General features: G+C 44.8%; 1 protein-coding gene across 4 annotated transcripts in view; it reads left to right on the top strand.

Moving 5' to 3' along the window:
• Positions 1–14,098, top strand: part of TPM3 (tropomyosin 3) — a 322,771-nt gene extending 308,673 nt beyond the window's left edge. For all 4 annotated transcript variants that reach the window (XM_069651637.1, XM_069651619.1, XM_069651661.1 and 1 more), the window contains one exon: positions 12,926–14,098. In XM_069651637.1, coding sequence (XP_069507738.1) covers positions 12,926–13,008 — 83 coding nt within the window. In that variant the 3' untranslated portion in view covers positions 13,009–14,098. The remainder of the gene's footprint in view (positions 1–12,925) is intronic.
• The last annotated feature ends 1,408 nt before the right edge of the window (positions 14,099–15,506 follow it).

Genomic DNA, 15,506 nt, shown 5'->3' with positions numbered 1-15,506 from the left:
GCATGGATGCATATGCAAACCCTCCTCCTACCCCTCTGCGGCTCTTCTTGGTCATACTGCCACTTTATGTGCTTACCAAATCTGAAGTGGCTGCCAGAGGGGCTTAGGGGGCAGTATGACCCCAGAATACAGTCATTGGTTTAGAGGAGAAATAGTTTTTAAGTGAAACTTTTTTTTCTTTTATCAAGGATTCCTGGCCTGACTGGGAATGTTCATGATCTTGTGAATCCATGCCAGACCCATGCTGGAGAACAATAGTTACAGGTAAGTAACTTGTTCCTTTCATTCAATGCAACTGCATTTTGTTGCGGACCGTGCATTAATCAATGCTACTTTTAGAGGGGGGTACTATGGCGCCGAATTGCACCAAAGGCTTACTTGCAGCAATGATGGCTACTGGTATATGTAATTGCCATCATTGAGACGTGATTTGTAACAATAGCAAACCTACAGCGGTACAACTGCAATAAAAATGTGGACAGGGAACTACTAGAGTTCGCCCATCACTATATATAGGGAATAGAAGCTAAACATCTACCGCTGACTGGCTGGTCCATGTTGTGCCTGTTGGCCAATAAAAGAAGGCACAGACTACAACTCACTTGGGAGTTGTATTTTAGTCGAGCGCTCTGGGAGAGTCGCAGAAATTAACCCATTGTCTGACTTGTGTTCTGAGATGGGCTCCTATGTTTGGCATTAACTGCTGTAAGTGTAGTTGAGTAAGGCAGGCATGGGAAATCTATAGAACTGTGCAAAAAAACTTAATTGCAACCCAGTCGAAAGAAAAATGCTGCAGCAGTATGTCTACAAATACCATCCTTCTGCTTCTGAGAAAATATTTCTTCCTTTCTTCCGCCTGTGATATAATTGGAGCAGCGTGTAGAGAAGGATGTACTGGAGGTTAATGCCCTTGGAGATGGGGGTGGGGCATAACTCGCCTTCTGTCATATTTCAGTGGTAGGAGCAACATCTCCCTCCCAAGTGCATTAAAGAGGCCAAGAACAAGAGGTGCACTATGTTCCTCCACAGCAGCTGCCAGTGTTCTGAGATTCACAGAAACCTGTCGGATGTCTCCAGTCACCTGCTCCCTCAAGAAAAAATTGGGTACATGAACCGACTGAGGGAGAGGCTTGCAGTAGGTAGATGATGATGATGGGAGAGAAGGTGGTGTAAAGGTGTGCTCAATTAAGGGAAGGGCAGTTGAGATCCCTATGACAGTTGCATGTATGTGGCAATGAGGGGGATAGCAGGCAAGATGTATGCATGAGACGTGTATATGCCACTGGGTGGTGAAGTGTTTGGAGACGATGAGCAGCAGGTAAGTGTATAAAGATATTGTGTGTGTGTGTGCATCTCAGACTACAACTGCAAGACCTCCCATGATTGTTACTAAGGCTACATAAAGTGCTATAGAAAACCCCTGGGAGCACCGGAGACCCAAAGTGATAGCCACAGCAGGCAGAAACACACGTGGTTGTGTTGGAAAACGCTGCGGTTTTTCTTTCCAAGTTTTTCAGGCTCCTCCGAGCCGGAGGAGCCTGAGAAACTTGGAACGAAAAACCGCAGCGTTTTCCAACACAATAACGTTGTATTTATGTTTGCGGTCGCTTCAAAAGCGACCGCAAACATAAATACAACGTTTTTAAAGCTGCGGTTTTATTTCTAAGTTTTCAGGGCTCCTCCAGCCCTTAGAAAAAAAAACGCAGCTAGTGCTTATTTTTTGTAAAAAAAATAAATAGCACTTCCCGAGATTCAGCTGCAGCTTTTCTGCTCTGGTCTCCGGTCCGCGTCCTCCGAGTCCCGGCACTAATGAAGGGAAAGCCACCCAGCGGTAGACTTTGTTTACTACAGCTGGCTGGCTTTTCCTTCATTAGTGCCGCAAAAGCCAGCACAGGAGGGCCTCTATTTCACAAAATGGCGGCGCCCCTGTGCTTGCTTTTTCGAATTTTGAGCTTGAATAGCTCAAAATTTTACATAGGAAGTTTTAAAACGGAGGATGCTAGTATATTTTTTTTTTTATGTGGCCTATCTATTTTTTAAATAACATTTTTTACTAGACCATCCCTTTAAGAGTCCAGTTTGTCCCAAATCCTACCCCCTTTATATGTGCATGGAGGAATGATGTTCTTTTAATAGCAAAAGAGTGTACACAAGATAAGAAATCAGATTTCAGTTTTGGAGGGCAATTAATGGAACAGTCACCGGAAACAATACATTGGTATACATGCATAGATTAAAGTAACAACCGACATTAGACATTTGTAAGTGCAGGTAGGCACAGCCAGCTGTGCTCAGGATGTGAACATAATAAATGAAGTGCTAGAGTGGAGGCAGAGAAAGTGAGGGACAGAGAGAAGGTTAGAGGTAAGGGGGAAAATGTTAACTAGAAGGCAGATGAGTTTGGTGAAGAGGGTAACCCAGAGGCGAGGCGGTAGGCTTTTTAGTTTTGTTTTGAACAAATCTGCATGGACTCTTCGGATGTCCGGGGAAGAGAATTCCATGCAGGTGAAGGGGCGGAAGTGAGAGGAACCGGAAGGAGGGTGAGGAGCAGAGATTTTGAGAAGGCTTGTAGAGGAGGATAGATGGGGTGGTGCCTTACTGTAGATATATTTATGAACCAGGAGGAGACATTTAAATCTAGTCCTATTTTGCATAGTCAGTCATCCAGCCTGGTGATGGTCTGAGGAAGTAGGTGTGAAGTGAGGGAGTTCACGAGTCCTGGTAGCAAAGTTAATCTTGAGGGCAGAAAGCCTATTTGGGGAGAGCAAAGAGGATGCTGGCACAATAGTGCAGTATAGAGAAGACCAGCAGTTAAGCTATGCTGGGCTGTATTGAAAGGAAGGCGGTTTCTCCTTCGCCTGGTTTTCCTAATTTTTAGGTGGTCGAGGGGAGCTATGGTTGCAGTTTCGGAGATGAAAGAGAAGGTGTAAGGGAGAATTTTGATTTCAGTGCTAAATTCCTCTCACCTTAGAGACCCCCAGCTCTTTAGCTGGACATGGAACCTTTTAATTTTAGCTCCTGAGAGTGGGTCCTTTCTCACTCATGTGTTTTTTACTGATTTGGATTTTATGTGTTCACTGTTTTTGGAGTCTGACAAACTTCATAGGCATCTGCTTTTTGTAGTGACACGCTGCACGTTTAGTGCAGTGTCACTGAGAAACCCTTTAAATTTCTCTTAAGGTTTAAATACCTTTTCTTGGGTGAACTACAGTTCCCAAGAATAGAAAAGTGAAATTGACTTTACTTGCCTTGTAGGTCCAGCACACACCATCTTGTGGAGATCTGAGGAGGGGTGAGGGTGTTACTTGGCCCCTTTTCCTACCTACTCATGTAAAAAATGTTACCCTCACTACTTTCGATGGCTGGTGGCAGTGGTTTAATTTTCCTACCATTGTGCTTTACTGCAGGCTGAATCCTCGGCTGCAGTATAGCACCCATGTGTGACCATTTTGCCAAAATGGGCCTAGTTGTCTTTTTTCACCGTTTTCTGTTTGTGGTATTTCTTGGGTTTACTCTGTGCGCCAAGCAAGGTTTGAGCCGTCCGTTTGTTTCGTCTTTGGCGGGCTTCAGTACTGAAACCCACCTCTGGCTCCTGTGTCTAGAAGGGCAGGAAGTGAGGGGGGTGCCTGAAACTCCTTTGTCTCCAGGGCAACCTGAATGCACCCAGTCCAGTTTGGCTGGCAGTTCTTGCAGGACAGCCTCTCTGTGGTGTGAGCAACAGCTAGGCTGTGCATGAATGGGAGAAGCCTGCTTAAAAGGCAAGGCTTTGACCACTGGGCAGCTTGCTGCATCCTCCTGGACCGTTGAACTGCCTGGTGAAGCCCTGCTGTTGTGCTGAAACTCCGTTTTCTGATCAACGAGAGAAGCTCTGGAAAGGACTACTTCTTTACTCGTGTTAGTGGGACCAACTAACCCCGAGACTAACTTTGCTGGAAGACCTTCCCCAACTGTCTGTACTTTGCTGCAGCTGGAACGGAGTGTCAGGGGTCGAGAAAGTTGCAACATCTGTAAGCTGGCCGAAGGCTCCAGGAAGATCCTTGTGACCCTCCAGAAGCAGGACGACCAGAGCTCGAGTCACCTCACCAGAGTGCAGGACTCAAGGAGTGAAGGAAGCCCAACCGGTGCCCAAGATTCACGGTGATGCTATTTACCAAGCACTGAAACCGCAAAGTGCAGCTGATATGTAAAAATCCATAGCTGCCGCTGGTCATCGAATTGCTGCCGCAGGAGTCCCCTGACACCCTCCCTCTTGTCCCCAAGACTGAGGCCCAGGAACACAGGATCTCCATCACTGCAACCAGACAGAAGCCAGCTGGATCCTCTTCCTCTAACCAAAGGTACTGTTCGGACTTGGGGGTACTTGCCTCAGTGTCTTTAGCTTGATCTTCTCCGTTGAGTCTTGCAGTAGCTGCTTTTTCTAGAGTTGATCTCCGCTCTAACTTTCACAAGTGTAACAGCTTGTACAGTGTTTTAAAAAAAAAAAGAATTTAGTTTTTTTTTTTATATTCAACAAACTAACTTTGTGCGACTTTATCTAAGTGACTCGGCTCTATACACTTTGCTCCATTTGACTGGCTGTCCTGGCTCCCTGCAGACTTTGATTCTTACTGTTTCTCATAGGTGATAACTTGGTTTTTAACTATTATTGCTGGGAAAGGTTTTTGTCTAGACTTCATTGGAAGATTTAAGTGCTCACATGCTCTAAGAACCTGTTTAACCTTTATCCTTCCCTTAACTTTTCCTTTCTGCAAAACCTCAAACTACAGAGTGTACTAGTGATATATAATTGCCATTACTGTCCTAATTAGTGACGTCACCTCTGGGTGTAGGAAGTGTGCAAGAAGCAGCTCTAAAGAGTATCCACTAGCTTTGTGTTGGTTCTGGAGAAGTGTTTTAAAGTATATTTGATTGTTACACGTATTGCCCTTTTAAGAAAATGCTTATTTAGAAACTAAAGTTAAATACATAATTTATAACCTTGAGTGCAAGTGTTACTTGGCTACTTGTATTGGTGGATTTCATTGCTACAGCTCACATTTATACCTCTTGAGATGAGCCTGGCTGCTCAGTCACACTACCAACTTATGTAGTACAGGCCTATGCGAAAAGGTGGTTTACCTAATACCAAGAGGACATGTTTTGTGTAGTCTCCCACAGAGTTACTACATCATTTCTTGCCTAACACTGGTGGCAGGCGGTGGGATAGACTTGGTGGTTACATTGCTTATTTGCTGTACTTGTGCCAAAATCTGAGTTCCATCAAAAAGGTAAGCAATTGTAACATGCCAAATATGGATAGCTTTAATGAGGTAGCCCTGATTGTCCTGACAGTAGATCAACTGAAAGACCGGTGTAAAACCAGAGGTCTGACTCTGAAAGGAAAGAAAATGTGAATTGATTACCAGGTTGTTGAATCACCAAAGTTTGTGTAGTAGGCCTGTAACACTTACTCGTCCAAGTAATGTGGAATATAATGATGAGGAAGCTAGTTTAGAGTCCAGCTCCAATCTTCAAGAGGAGGTGGAAGAGTCTCAGGAAAAGACCCTCTCTGCCACAGCCTACCCTTATGCCTCAGGCATTTTTCATTGGACCCCACAAGGTCCACATTTAAGCCCAGAATAGGTTTCTCTTGAAAGACTAAGTCGACGTTCAAGAAATTAAATGCCCATGCTGAAGCCAAACATCGAGTGGTGAAACTAAGAGAAAGAGAGATGCAACATGAAATGGATATGAGAAGGATGTCCCTTGATTCTGCTTCCCTTTCAGGGTCCTCTAGGTCTGCTAGTCCAGAGGCCTCACCTGCCCAAGAAGCAGGGAGTATGTAGGAACCTAAACGTAATGTGTTGGATTGGCTGGATACGTCTGAGTACATCTTATGGTCTTCAAGGAATCAGTGGGAATGATTTAATTCCATGGCTCATGTCTAGGCTCCTCCTGAATGGCTGTGATGAAGTTGGGTGCCATTGAGAGAGGATTATGAATCAGTAAAGCTGGCATTAATAGCCAGATTTGGGAAAACTCCATCCCACTACCTTAAGAGGTTTAGGACCCTCAAAAAGACCGATGGGTACCCCTTGGGTTACCTGGGTATGTGAATGTTTGAAGAACTTAAAAAATGGTTGGGTTAAGGGGTACAGAGTAAACTCATTTGAAGTGATGAGGAATCTTTGTTAGAATCTATTTTTGATGCCTGCTCCCCTGAGCCGAGACAGCACTTGGCTGACTCAAGAGATTGATCCCAAAAAGCTAGCACAGGCTGCTGACTTGAGGGTAGCCAACAGGGCCACTTGCAAGGACCATGGGGCAACTCGCAAGAAGGAAGAGGGGAAGCAGCACAAGAGAGCGAAAATAGAATTCTAATTCCAACCACCCAAAAGAGGTCCACAAACCTAGCAAGGGTAAATTCCATGGGGAAACCTGGGAGGTCTAGTGAAACCTCTAATGCCAAACCAGAGGGAGGTCCACAGAAACCCACATTCCAGGGAACGTTTGGGAAATGTTTTGTATGTGGGTCTGTAGATCATGTGAAAAGGATCCCAGATGTAAGGGTAAACCTTCAAGGGTCCACAGTGCCGCCTTCTCCATCCCTGAGGGAGAAGCACAAATGGCAAGTGCACACTTTCAATTACTGGCTGAATACCCCCATTGGATTTCAAGCCAGTGTTTCTTTGGTGTCCCTGGGTCTGTGTGAACAATAGAATGTGGATGTGTACAACTCCATACTAGATAACCCAAGAATATTATAAGGACCATTTTCTTGTAAATGGTCGGGAAACCCCTGCCATCAGAGACATTGGGGCAAGCATTACAGTGGTAAATGAACGCTTTTTCAAACCTGAGGATGTGGCTAAGGCACCCAAAGGTCCCACGAAACTTGCAGGAGGCCCTATCCAAATAGTTCCTACTCTGCCAGCTCTCATCCAGTGCAATAATATGACTGTTAGAATTCCTGTTGGTGTACAGGCTGAAGTTCCAGGGAGAGTCCTATTGGGAAATGATTGTATAACTCTGAGTTGTATCTAATACCCCCAGACCTCCCAGCAAAAAGAAGCAGGAGCAAACGAGATTGGCCAGAGAGATGACTGTGAGAGACTGTTTGAGATTTCCAATACTTCTAGTCCACAGGAAGGCCACCCTTCTATTTCCAAGAAAGAGGCAGGAGAAATCGAAGGTCTCTGGGAGAAAGGAAGGTCTCAAACCTAAACCTGTCGACAGGACAAGGACATCCCTGGGAGGACTCTCCCGGGTCACCCCAGTGACCCCTTCCCTAGCTAAGGCTGAGTGGGAAGACCAACCAAAATCTAGACAGCTACTGGTGACAGAGCTGGAAGAAAACGTTCCCTATGTTGGAGATCTGGACCCTAGAGACCATCCTGAGCTGCAGACTTTACTTGCAGAAGGCGGACCCTCTAGGGCAGACTTCAGCAGAGGACAGTAACCCTTTCTGGAAGGTCTGCGCTAGCAGACAGCTTCCCAGCTGGAAGGGCAAGGGCCAGAGAAGCATGGGCTTTACTGGGAGTAAGGCCTCCTCTACAGTGAACCAACAGTCTACCCCAGGGACTACAGGAGACTGGTAGTGCCCCAGGAGGTGAGACCGAAGTTCCTACTGTTGGCATATGAGATTCCTCTGGCTGGCCACCTGAGTTTCAAGAGGACCAAAAAGAGGTTATCTCTGTACTTCTACTGGCCCAAGATGGGGGCCGATGTAGAGAAATTCTGTAAAATGTGCCACACTTGTCAGACTTCTGGCAAGAGTGGGTCCAAGAATGTGGCACCTTTAGTGCCCCTGCCTGTGGTGGGAGTTCTTTTGAGAGGGTAGGGATTGACATTGTTGGTCCCCTATACCCTCCAACTTATATTGGTTGTGGTAGACCATGCTACCAGGTATCCTGAAGCCATACCTATAACTGTTACTGCGCCCTCCTTGGTATCTTTCCCAGGGCAGGTTTTCCTAAGGAAGTAATCTGACAGGGATCATATTTTATGTCCCACTACATGCAGACCATGTGGAAGAACTGTGGAGTGACTTGTTTTGAACAGCCTACCATCCCCAAACCAATGGGTTTTAACAGAACTATGAAAAGCATGATCAGTGCTTTAGAGGAACCCCCTTAGAAGAAAGTGGGACCATCTAAAGCAAGGGTTGGGTACAGCCCCTTTGAACTTCTTTATGGTCATCCAGTCAGAGGCCCTTTGACCCTGATCAAGGAAGGACTGGAGAATGCTCCTTCCCTACAGCCAGTGAGAGTCACGGACTATGTGCTAGGCCTCAGGAAGAGGATGGCACTGAGGATGACCAGCTTCAGATAACCTGAAAGCAGGTCAGGCTCTGGTCAAACATTGGCATGACCAGAAGGCCAACATGATGGAATTAACTCCAAACCAGCTTGTTTTGGTTATGGTACCTACAAGGCAGAGGGCCTTACAGGACAAATGGATTGGACCCTTCAAGATTGTGGGTAAACTTGGAGAGGTTAATTATTCAGTGGACTTGGGCAATCCCAGGGAGGCCCCTAGGGTCTATCTCACTAACGGTCTGAAGGAGTATGTTTCCAGACCAGAACTAGGAGCTTTGTTTCTAGCCTCTGATCAGGAGCAGGAAGAGGACGAGGAGGGTGAGCCTCTAGCTGATTCTCCCCCCTCATTGGCAGACCACCCTCAGATGAGACATCTGAATGAGTAAAACTCTCTACAGATTTGACTGCAACAACAGGAGTGCAGTGCTCTGTTAAGCTTGCCTCCCTGTGCTCACTGACACCAGGCTTGACCCGATAGGGTCGTAATGATAGTCTCACTGGTGACTGTCTCCCTGTCAAAAGCAGGGGTTACAGAAGGTCAGATCATGTCAAATGCCACATAAAGGAAGAGGTCAAGAAGATGCTTGTTCTTGGGGTTATTAAGCCCTCTAAAAGTTCATTGGCAGTCCAGTTGTACTACTAACAAAAGCAGGAACCAAAGAGTTGAGATTCTGTGTGGACTATAGAGCTCTTGATGCAGTCACCACGACAGATGCCCATCCTTTACCCAGGACCAATGAGCTGGTGGACAAACTTGGTTCAGCCAAGTGCCTCAGTACATTTTACCTGACCTCAGGCTATTGGAAAATAGCTCTGCCAGAACATGCCAAGGACAACTGCATTTTCCACCCCAGGAGGCCTCTACCATTTTAAGGTTATGCCTTTTGGACTCAAAAATGCACCTGCTACATTTCAGAGGATGGTGAATCAAGTTGTGAATGGGATGGAGCACTTCTGCATGGCATACCTGGATGACTATGCAGTGTTCATCCCTCTTGGGAAGAGCATCTTTACCACCTAAGATCTGTTTTGCATGCCGTGGAACAGACCGCTCTGACCAATTTGACATTTACTAGCCTTTATGGTCAGAGTAAAGTGGTCCATGTTGGACATCAGGTAGGAGGTGGTGAAATGAGGCCGTTGCAAGCTGTAAAAGACTGGGCCACCCCTACTACTCAGACCCAGGTGAGAGCCTTCCTAGGTCTCACTGAGTATTACAGGAACTTCATAGAGAACTATGGGACCATAGCTTCTTCCTTAATGTGATTTCCTCACCCAAAGTCCCCAAGAAGGTTGGGTGGCATGAGAGTACACTAAGGCTTTTCAAGGACTGAAGAAAGCCCTTTGTCAAGCTCCAGTCTTGAGAGCTCCTAACCAGTCCTTCATTGTACAGACTGATGCTTCTAACACAGGGATGGGTACAGTTTTGAGTCAACTGGATGAGAAAGGCAGGGAACACCCTCTGCTTCATCAGTGGGAAAACTGAAGGACCGCAAGACCAGTTGTGTAACTATTGAACGTGAAGGTTTTGCCATTGGGTGGTCTCTGAAGTAGCTTAGGCCATACTTGTATGGTTTTACTTTCATTATTCAGACAGACCACAACCCTAGAGATGGTTAATGCAGATGAAGGGGGTAAAATCCAAAATTGTTAAGGTGGTCAATCAGCCTTCAAGTGTTTCATTTCACCATAGAACCCAGGTCGGGGTGTAATCACCAAAATGCTGATGGTCTCTCCAGAAAGTATGACCCACTGGATTAGGAGAATAATCCAGTGGTGGATTAAATCCTCCTGTCCCTTAATCTGGGGGGGTTGGGCGAGGGTTAAAGAGAATGTTCATATGTTCATGTCTGTGCTAATCCCCTTCAAACTTAAAGACCCCCAGCTCTTTTGCTGAACTTTAGGACTTTTCAATTTTAACCCTGGAGAGAGTGAGCCCTTTTTTCCTCACTCATGTGCTGTGACCTGATTTGGATTCTGTTTCCTTTTGTTTTTGGAGTCTGACCAACTCCATAGGCATCTACTTTTTGTATGGTGACACACTGCACCTTCAGTACAGTGTTGCAGAGAAATCCTTTAGATTTCTCATAGTTTAAATACTTTTCTTGTGTGAACTACTGTTCCCAAGATTAGTAAAGTGAAATTGATATTACTTACCTTTTTTCTCTTTGTATGTCCAGCACACCCCATTTTACGTGGAGTGCTGCGGGGGTTACTTAGTAGCCCCTTATCCTACCTACTTGGGTAGACATTTTTGTTACCCTCACTACTTTAAATGGCTGGTGGCAGTGGTTTAATGTTCCTACCGTTGTGCTTTTCTACTGCAGGCTTAATCCTCGACTGCAATATCGCACCCATGGGTGGCCATTTTGTCAAAATGGCCCTGGTCGTCTTTTTATTCAGTTTTCTGTTTGTGAGGTATTTCTTGGGTTTTATTCTGTGCACCAAGCCAGTTTTGAGACCTTCGTTTTTGTCTTTCACAGGCTTCAGTACTGAAACCCGCCTCTGGCTCCAGTGTGTCTGGAAGGCAGGAAGTGAGGTTCCCAAAACTCCCCTCTCCTTTGTCTTTAGGAATGCCTGAATGTACCCAGTCCTGGTTAGCTGGTTGTCCTTTTTATCTAGACTTCATTGGAAGATGGTGCTCGCGTGCTCTGAGAACCTGTGTAACCTTTTTCTTCCCTTAATCTTTCCTTTCTGCAAAACCTCAATCTACCCACTGTACCAGTGATATATAAATGCCATTACTGTCCTAGTGAGTGTAGTCCCCTCGGTGTAGGAAGTGTGTACGTAGCATCTCTGAAATACTTTTCCAGAATCGACACAAAGCTAATAGATGCTCTTCAAAGTATATTTGATTGTTACACGTATTGCCCTTTTATAAATGCTTATTATAAAACTGATACCATGCGTGTAAGTGTTACCTGGCTACTTGGATTGGTGCATTTAATTGCTACAGCTCACATTTACCCCTCTCGAGATAAGCTTGGCTGCTCAGACGCACTCCCCAACTTGTGAAGTACAGGCCTATAACAAAAGGTGGGTTCACGAATAGCAAGAGGATACGTGTTGTGTAGGCTCCCACAGGGTTACTACATCAATTATTGCCTAACAGGCTTCAGGCCTAGAATGAATAAGCTGAATGGAGAATCTAAAAGATTCCAAATTGCAGATCACGAAATTCCCACTAAAGATGAGGTAAAAACAGACTTTCTTGATCAGACCCGCTGCATGAAAGCTCAAGTGAATAGTCTAATCTAGTCTTTGGCATATTATATCAGACTGCTCACACATCCACCCATTTTTGTCCCAAAAGAGTGGGGAGATAGTCAATTTTAGATGCAATAATAGCTCGAGCTACTATTGTAGCCTCCTGAAAGGGAGAAATGGCTTAATTACAGGTAGTACAAAATATTGCCATCAGAGCCATCATGGGGATGAGGAAATGTGAGCACGTATCCAACACTGATGCCTCCATTGGCTTCCCATAGAGGCTAGGATTGAGTTTCGCTACTAACCATAACTTGCAAATGTTTGGCAGGGCAATACCCAGCCTACATGGTGCTTGGACTCAACAAAAAATAGGAAACTAGAACTCTACGATCGAATAACCAAAAACTTCTAGAAGTCCCCAGAACCAATCTGGCCATGGTAAGTGCTTTCTGGGTGGCAGCACCCGTAAACTGGAAGGCCATCCCCCCTGCGCTCAGAAGCTGCACGTCCCTGGACAGCTTTAAGAAAAAACTCAAAACACCTATTTAGATAGCTATACTTTTCAGGCTTCTGCTTTTTTTTCGGTCTGTGACCACCTCATAGGGACCCCAGTTGCTGGCGCGCGTATACCTCTGACATTTTGTCAACGCCTTACAAATAAGTAAAGTAAAAGACAGTGAAATCGGAAGACCAGGTCCTTCGCTGCTGTACAGGAAAGAATCGGATGCATTTTCTTAAACTACCCTAATGTGCTGTGGGGCTCAATGTAGAACTTTCCTCAAGCTGAATAGTTGCTCCAGTGTGACTAGTGAGATTCCAGGTGTTTGGGTGCCCACCCATACTCCTTGCCCAGGCTTAGCAGCTTCTGCTCAATTAGGGGAGTCCTTTACAGGGTCCCTCATAATGGTGTTATCCTACTGAAGCATTGTATTTTAAGTAACTAAAGTATCCTGACAAACTTTGCCATTTCTGCTGCTGCATAAGACTTTAGCTCCCATCCTAGACTGACATAGGTGAATTCTTGACTAGTTAGTGATTGGACTGCTAAAGCATTATGAGCCTTGAAAGGTCCTTTGGATGTGTAGTTTTAGTCTAAGGCCTGGTGAAATGTTTACAGACTGAACTCTAGTTGGCGGTTGCAGACTTGTAATCGTTTTTTTTTTTTAGACCGCTACATAACACTAGTGCCAATCGCTACAATAGCACCATTTGATGCATTAAAGCAATGGGGCAATGGCACACATCACCCATGCTGGAGTGGGAAATGAGTCTTGTCACTTTTAATTGTGCCTCTTGCTGCCCGTGTCCGGTTATCTGATATGCCTCGTGAAGAACATGGCTACATATTCCTTCGCTGTTGATTTGGGCACATGCTTACTTGGCTGCAAAGCTAATTTTTAACTTTTTTGCCCCCTTAGATAAGCTGGGAGCCACCAAAGAAGAGAACTGCAAGATGCACAGAATGTTGGACGACACCATGCATGAACTGCACAACTTATAGAGGGACCGTTGAGCCCAACGCCGCTCCCCGCGAGCTAGCTCTGCCCAACTTACTTTTCATCCAATGGTTGCAAAGTTTTCTTTTTAAGTTGCCAAAATATCCTCTGCCAAATAAGTTTCCACTTCTCCAAAGGTCAGAGGTTGCAGCGTTGGGCATGGAAAAATCCTTTGGGTAGAATCACTAAGGAAATTAGGAGAACCAGATGTGCATCGAACATGTTTTAAAAGCGCATAAATCATGTAGAAATTATGTAACATTTTTTGTGGAAGAATTATTGTAAACTTACAGGTTCTGCTGTATCAAGGCGACAGCCTGTTGGGGGAGGGTAGGGGATTTGCCAGTGAATGAACCTGAAATGTGAAACCTTTTTTAAATGTTGCCTTTTAGGCAACAAAAAGAACCTGCCAAGTTGCTTTGCTTTTAATGAGTTTTTCTTTGTGAGCATCAGATATTGGAAATCTTTGCAAGTTGCGTAAAAGTCCTTGTTTTTAAGGACAAAATTATGGAATACTTGTCGGTGGCCCGTATTGACATGACTATTCTGAAAAGCTCACGTTCTTGTTTCTCCCTATAGTGGTGAGCTTTGTTGCTCATCGGCTTATGGAAATTCCTGTTTCCTAGTTTGACATTCTTAATATTGCTGTGGCAGTGTAGAGCCCTCAGGGGTTTTGGTGGCATATCGTGGAACTTCACTCTTTGAAAGAAATTAATTTGCAGCTCTGTCACCAAGTAGAATTCTATAAATGTTCTTGTCCCAGGAAAGGAATACAAAGCAATGTTTTTACATTTATTTTTCTAGTTTGTCTTCCGTTTGATGGCCAATTTTTTAAAGGCTCCGTCGGCTTGATCCCCCTAAAAATGTATTCTGCTGCCAAGGTTAAAGGGATGACCATTTTATGTTCTATTTTTTTTGGTGCAAGGCTAGACTTGTCAATCTGTTCTCATCCGAAGAACTTTGTGGAGCCAGATCTGGAACATTGAATTGAGTCAAAATTTACTTGGGTATTTTTGATAATAAACTGGAACAATTGTGTTTATTTTATTTGCCACAAAAATAAAGGACTTGTTTCCTCTAAGCTGTTTTTAAAAACATTGCATTGGGCTTTGATTTACATAAATCGGATGAATAAAGCTGCTATCCATAGTGTTTTTAGTGACCACTTTGTGTATCTGCAGATTAGATGATTGCTGCTACAATCTGTTGCGAAATGGTAGTGGTGAGTGGTTATGGGGTATCTCTGGGACACTCAAAGTAGTAGCTTTGTTGTGGTTGCTTGTCACCTCTCAAATAGTTGACATCGATTTTCATGTCTAGACTTTCCTTTGACATTTGAGGTGCAAGGAAATGGGGACCTGCAACCAGCATTTGTTGGCCAGAGACTTGCGCTGCAGGATCATAAGTAAAACCTTTATTCTAAAACACACATTGGTGCACACCGTCACCATACACATGGGCTGTACTACCATCAATACAATGACACAGAATAAATCAGTACATGGACCATTATTAAACTTGGGATAAACGTAGTTAACTGACTGCATCCTCCATAGATAATTGGTATCGCCCCTTAATTTCGTGGCAAAAAGTACAGAGGCCTGAAAATCTGAATCTTCTGCTGTGCATTTCCACGCAATTAAATGTGGGAGGGTGGGTAGGGTAATGTATGGAGGGGGCAGATACGAGGGGCTCTACCCGCTACACACACTTGCGTGGAAATGTGGCTGTATTTTCGACTTCAGTGTCTTCTTTTTCCGAGATGATCTCTTAGATCCGAGAGAATTCAGTGTAACCATTACTGGCTGTTGCTGTCAGTGTCCCAAGGTAAGGTACTGATGGCAAGAAAGCCCATGGCTAAGATTTCCTTTATTTTTTTAAGACTTGCTATAATACAAGATACATACGTGCCCACAGAGAATTAAGGGAGGAGGGCAGTGAGAGAAATCGCCCAATAGTGTGCGAAATTCTGGTTAATTTACCTGTAGTCTCCAGTGTTGCCATCTTTTGCCATAGAATTACATGCTAGAATTATTCCATCAGCGTGAGAATACTTGGTAAGTAGGATGAGCGTAGCAGTGAGACATTGCCTTAGAGTAATCTGGCACTTAAGGGAAACGGGCTGAGGCTCCACCACTGGCAGTCATGTTCTGTTCGTACAAGAGTAAGCTTGAACCTGCTGCTTCAACAGCCAGCCTCAAAGGGGGAAGTGTATGGGCAGCATGTGAATGTATGAAAGATGCAAACGCTGTGGAAGTATAGTTTTGGTTAAGTAAACCTTCATACTATGTTCTTCCATAGTTGTGGGTGTTGGCTTGCGTGGATGGTACGTGAGCATTTTAATAGCAAAAACTTTTTTTTTTGGCCGAGTGCACGTGTGACTGCTCCCCCTATATGTGCAGCCTAGCTACCAGTGAACAGATGACACTCGTGGGTCCCGCCCTGGCAGTCCTAGTTATGGCTGATCCAGGTTCAACTGCTACCTTGGGGACAGGTTTCTGGC

The sequence above is a fragment of the Ambystoma mexicanum genome, chromosome 1p, assembly GCF_040938575.1.
Source record: "Ambystoma mexicanum isolate Mex_15411 chromosome 1p, UKY_AmexF1_1, whole genome shotgun sequence".
Taxonomy (NCBI): domain Eukaryota; kingdom Metazoa; phylum Chordata; class Amphibia; order Caudata; family Ambystomatidae; genus Ambystoma; species Ambystoma mexicanum.
This window is presented reverse-complemented; position numbering and strand designations above follow the sequence as displayed.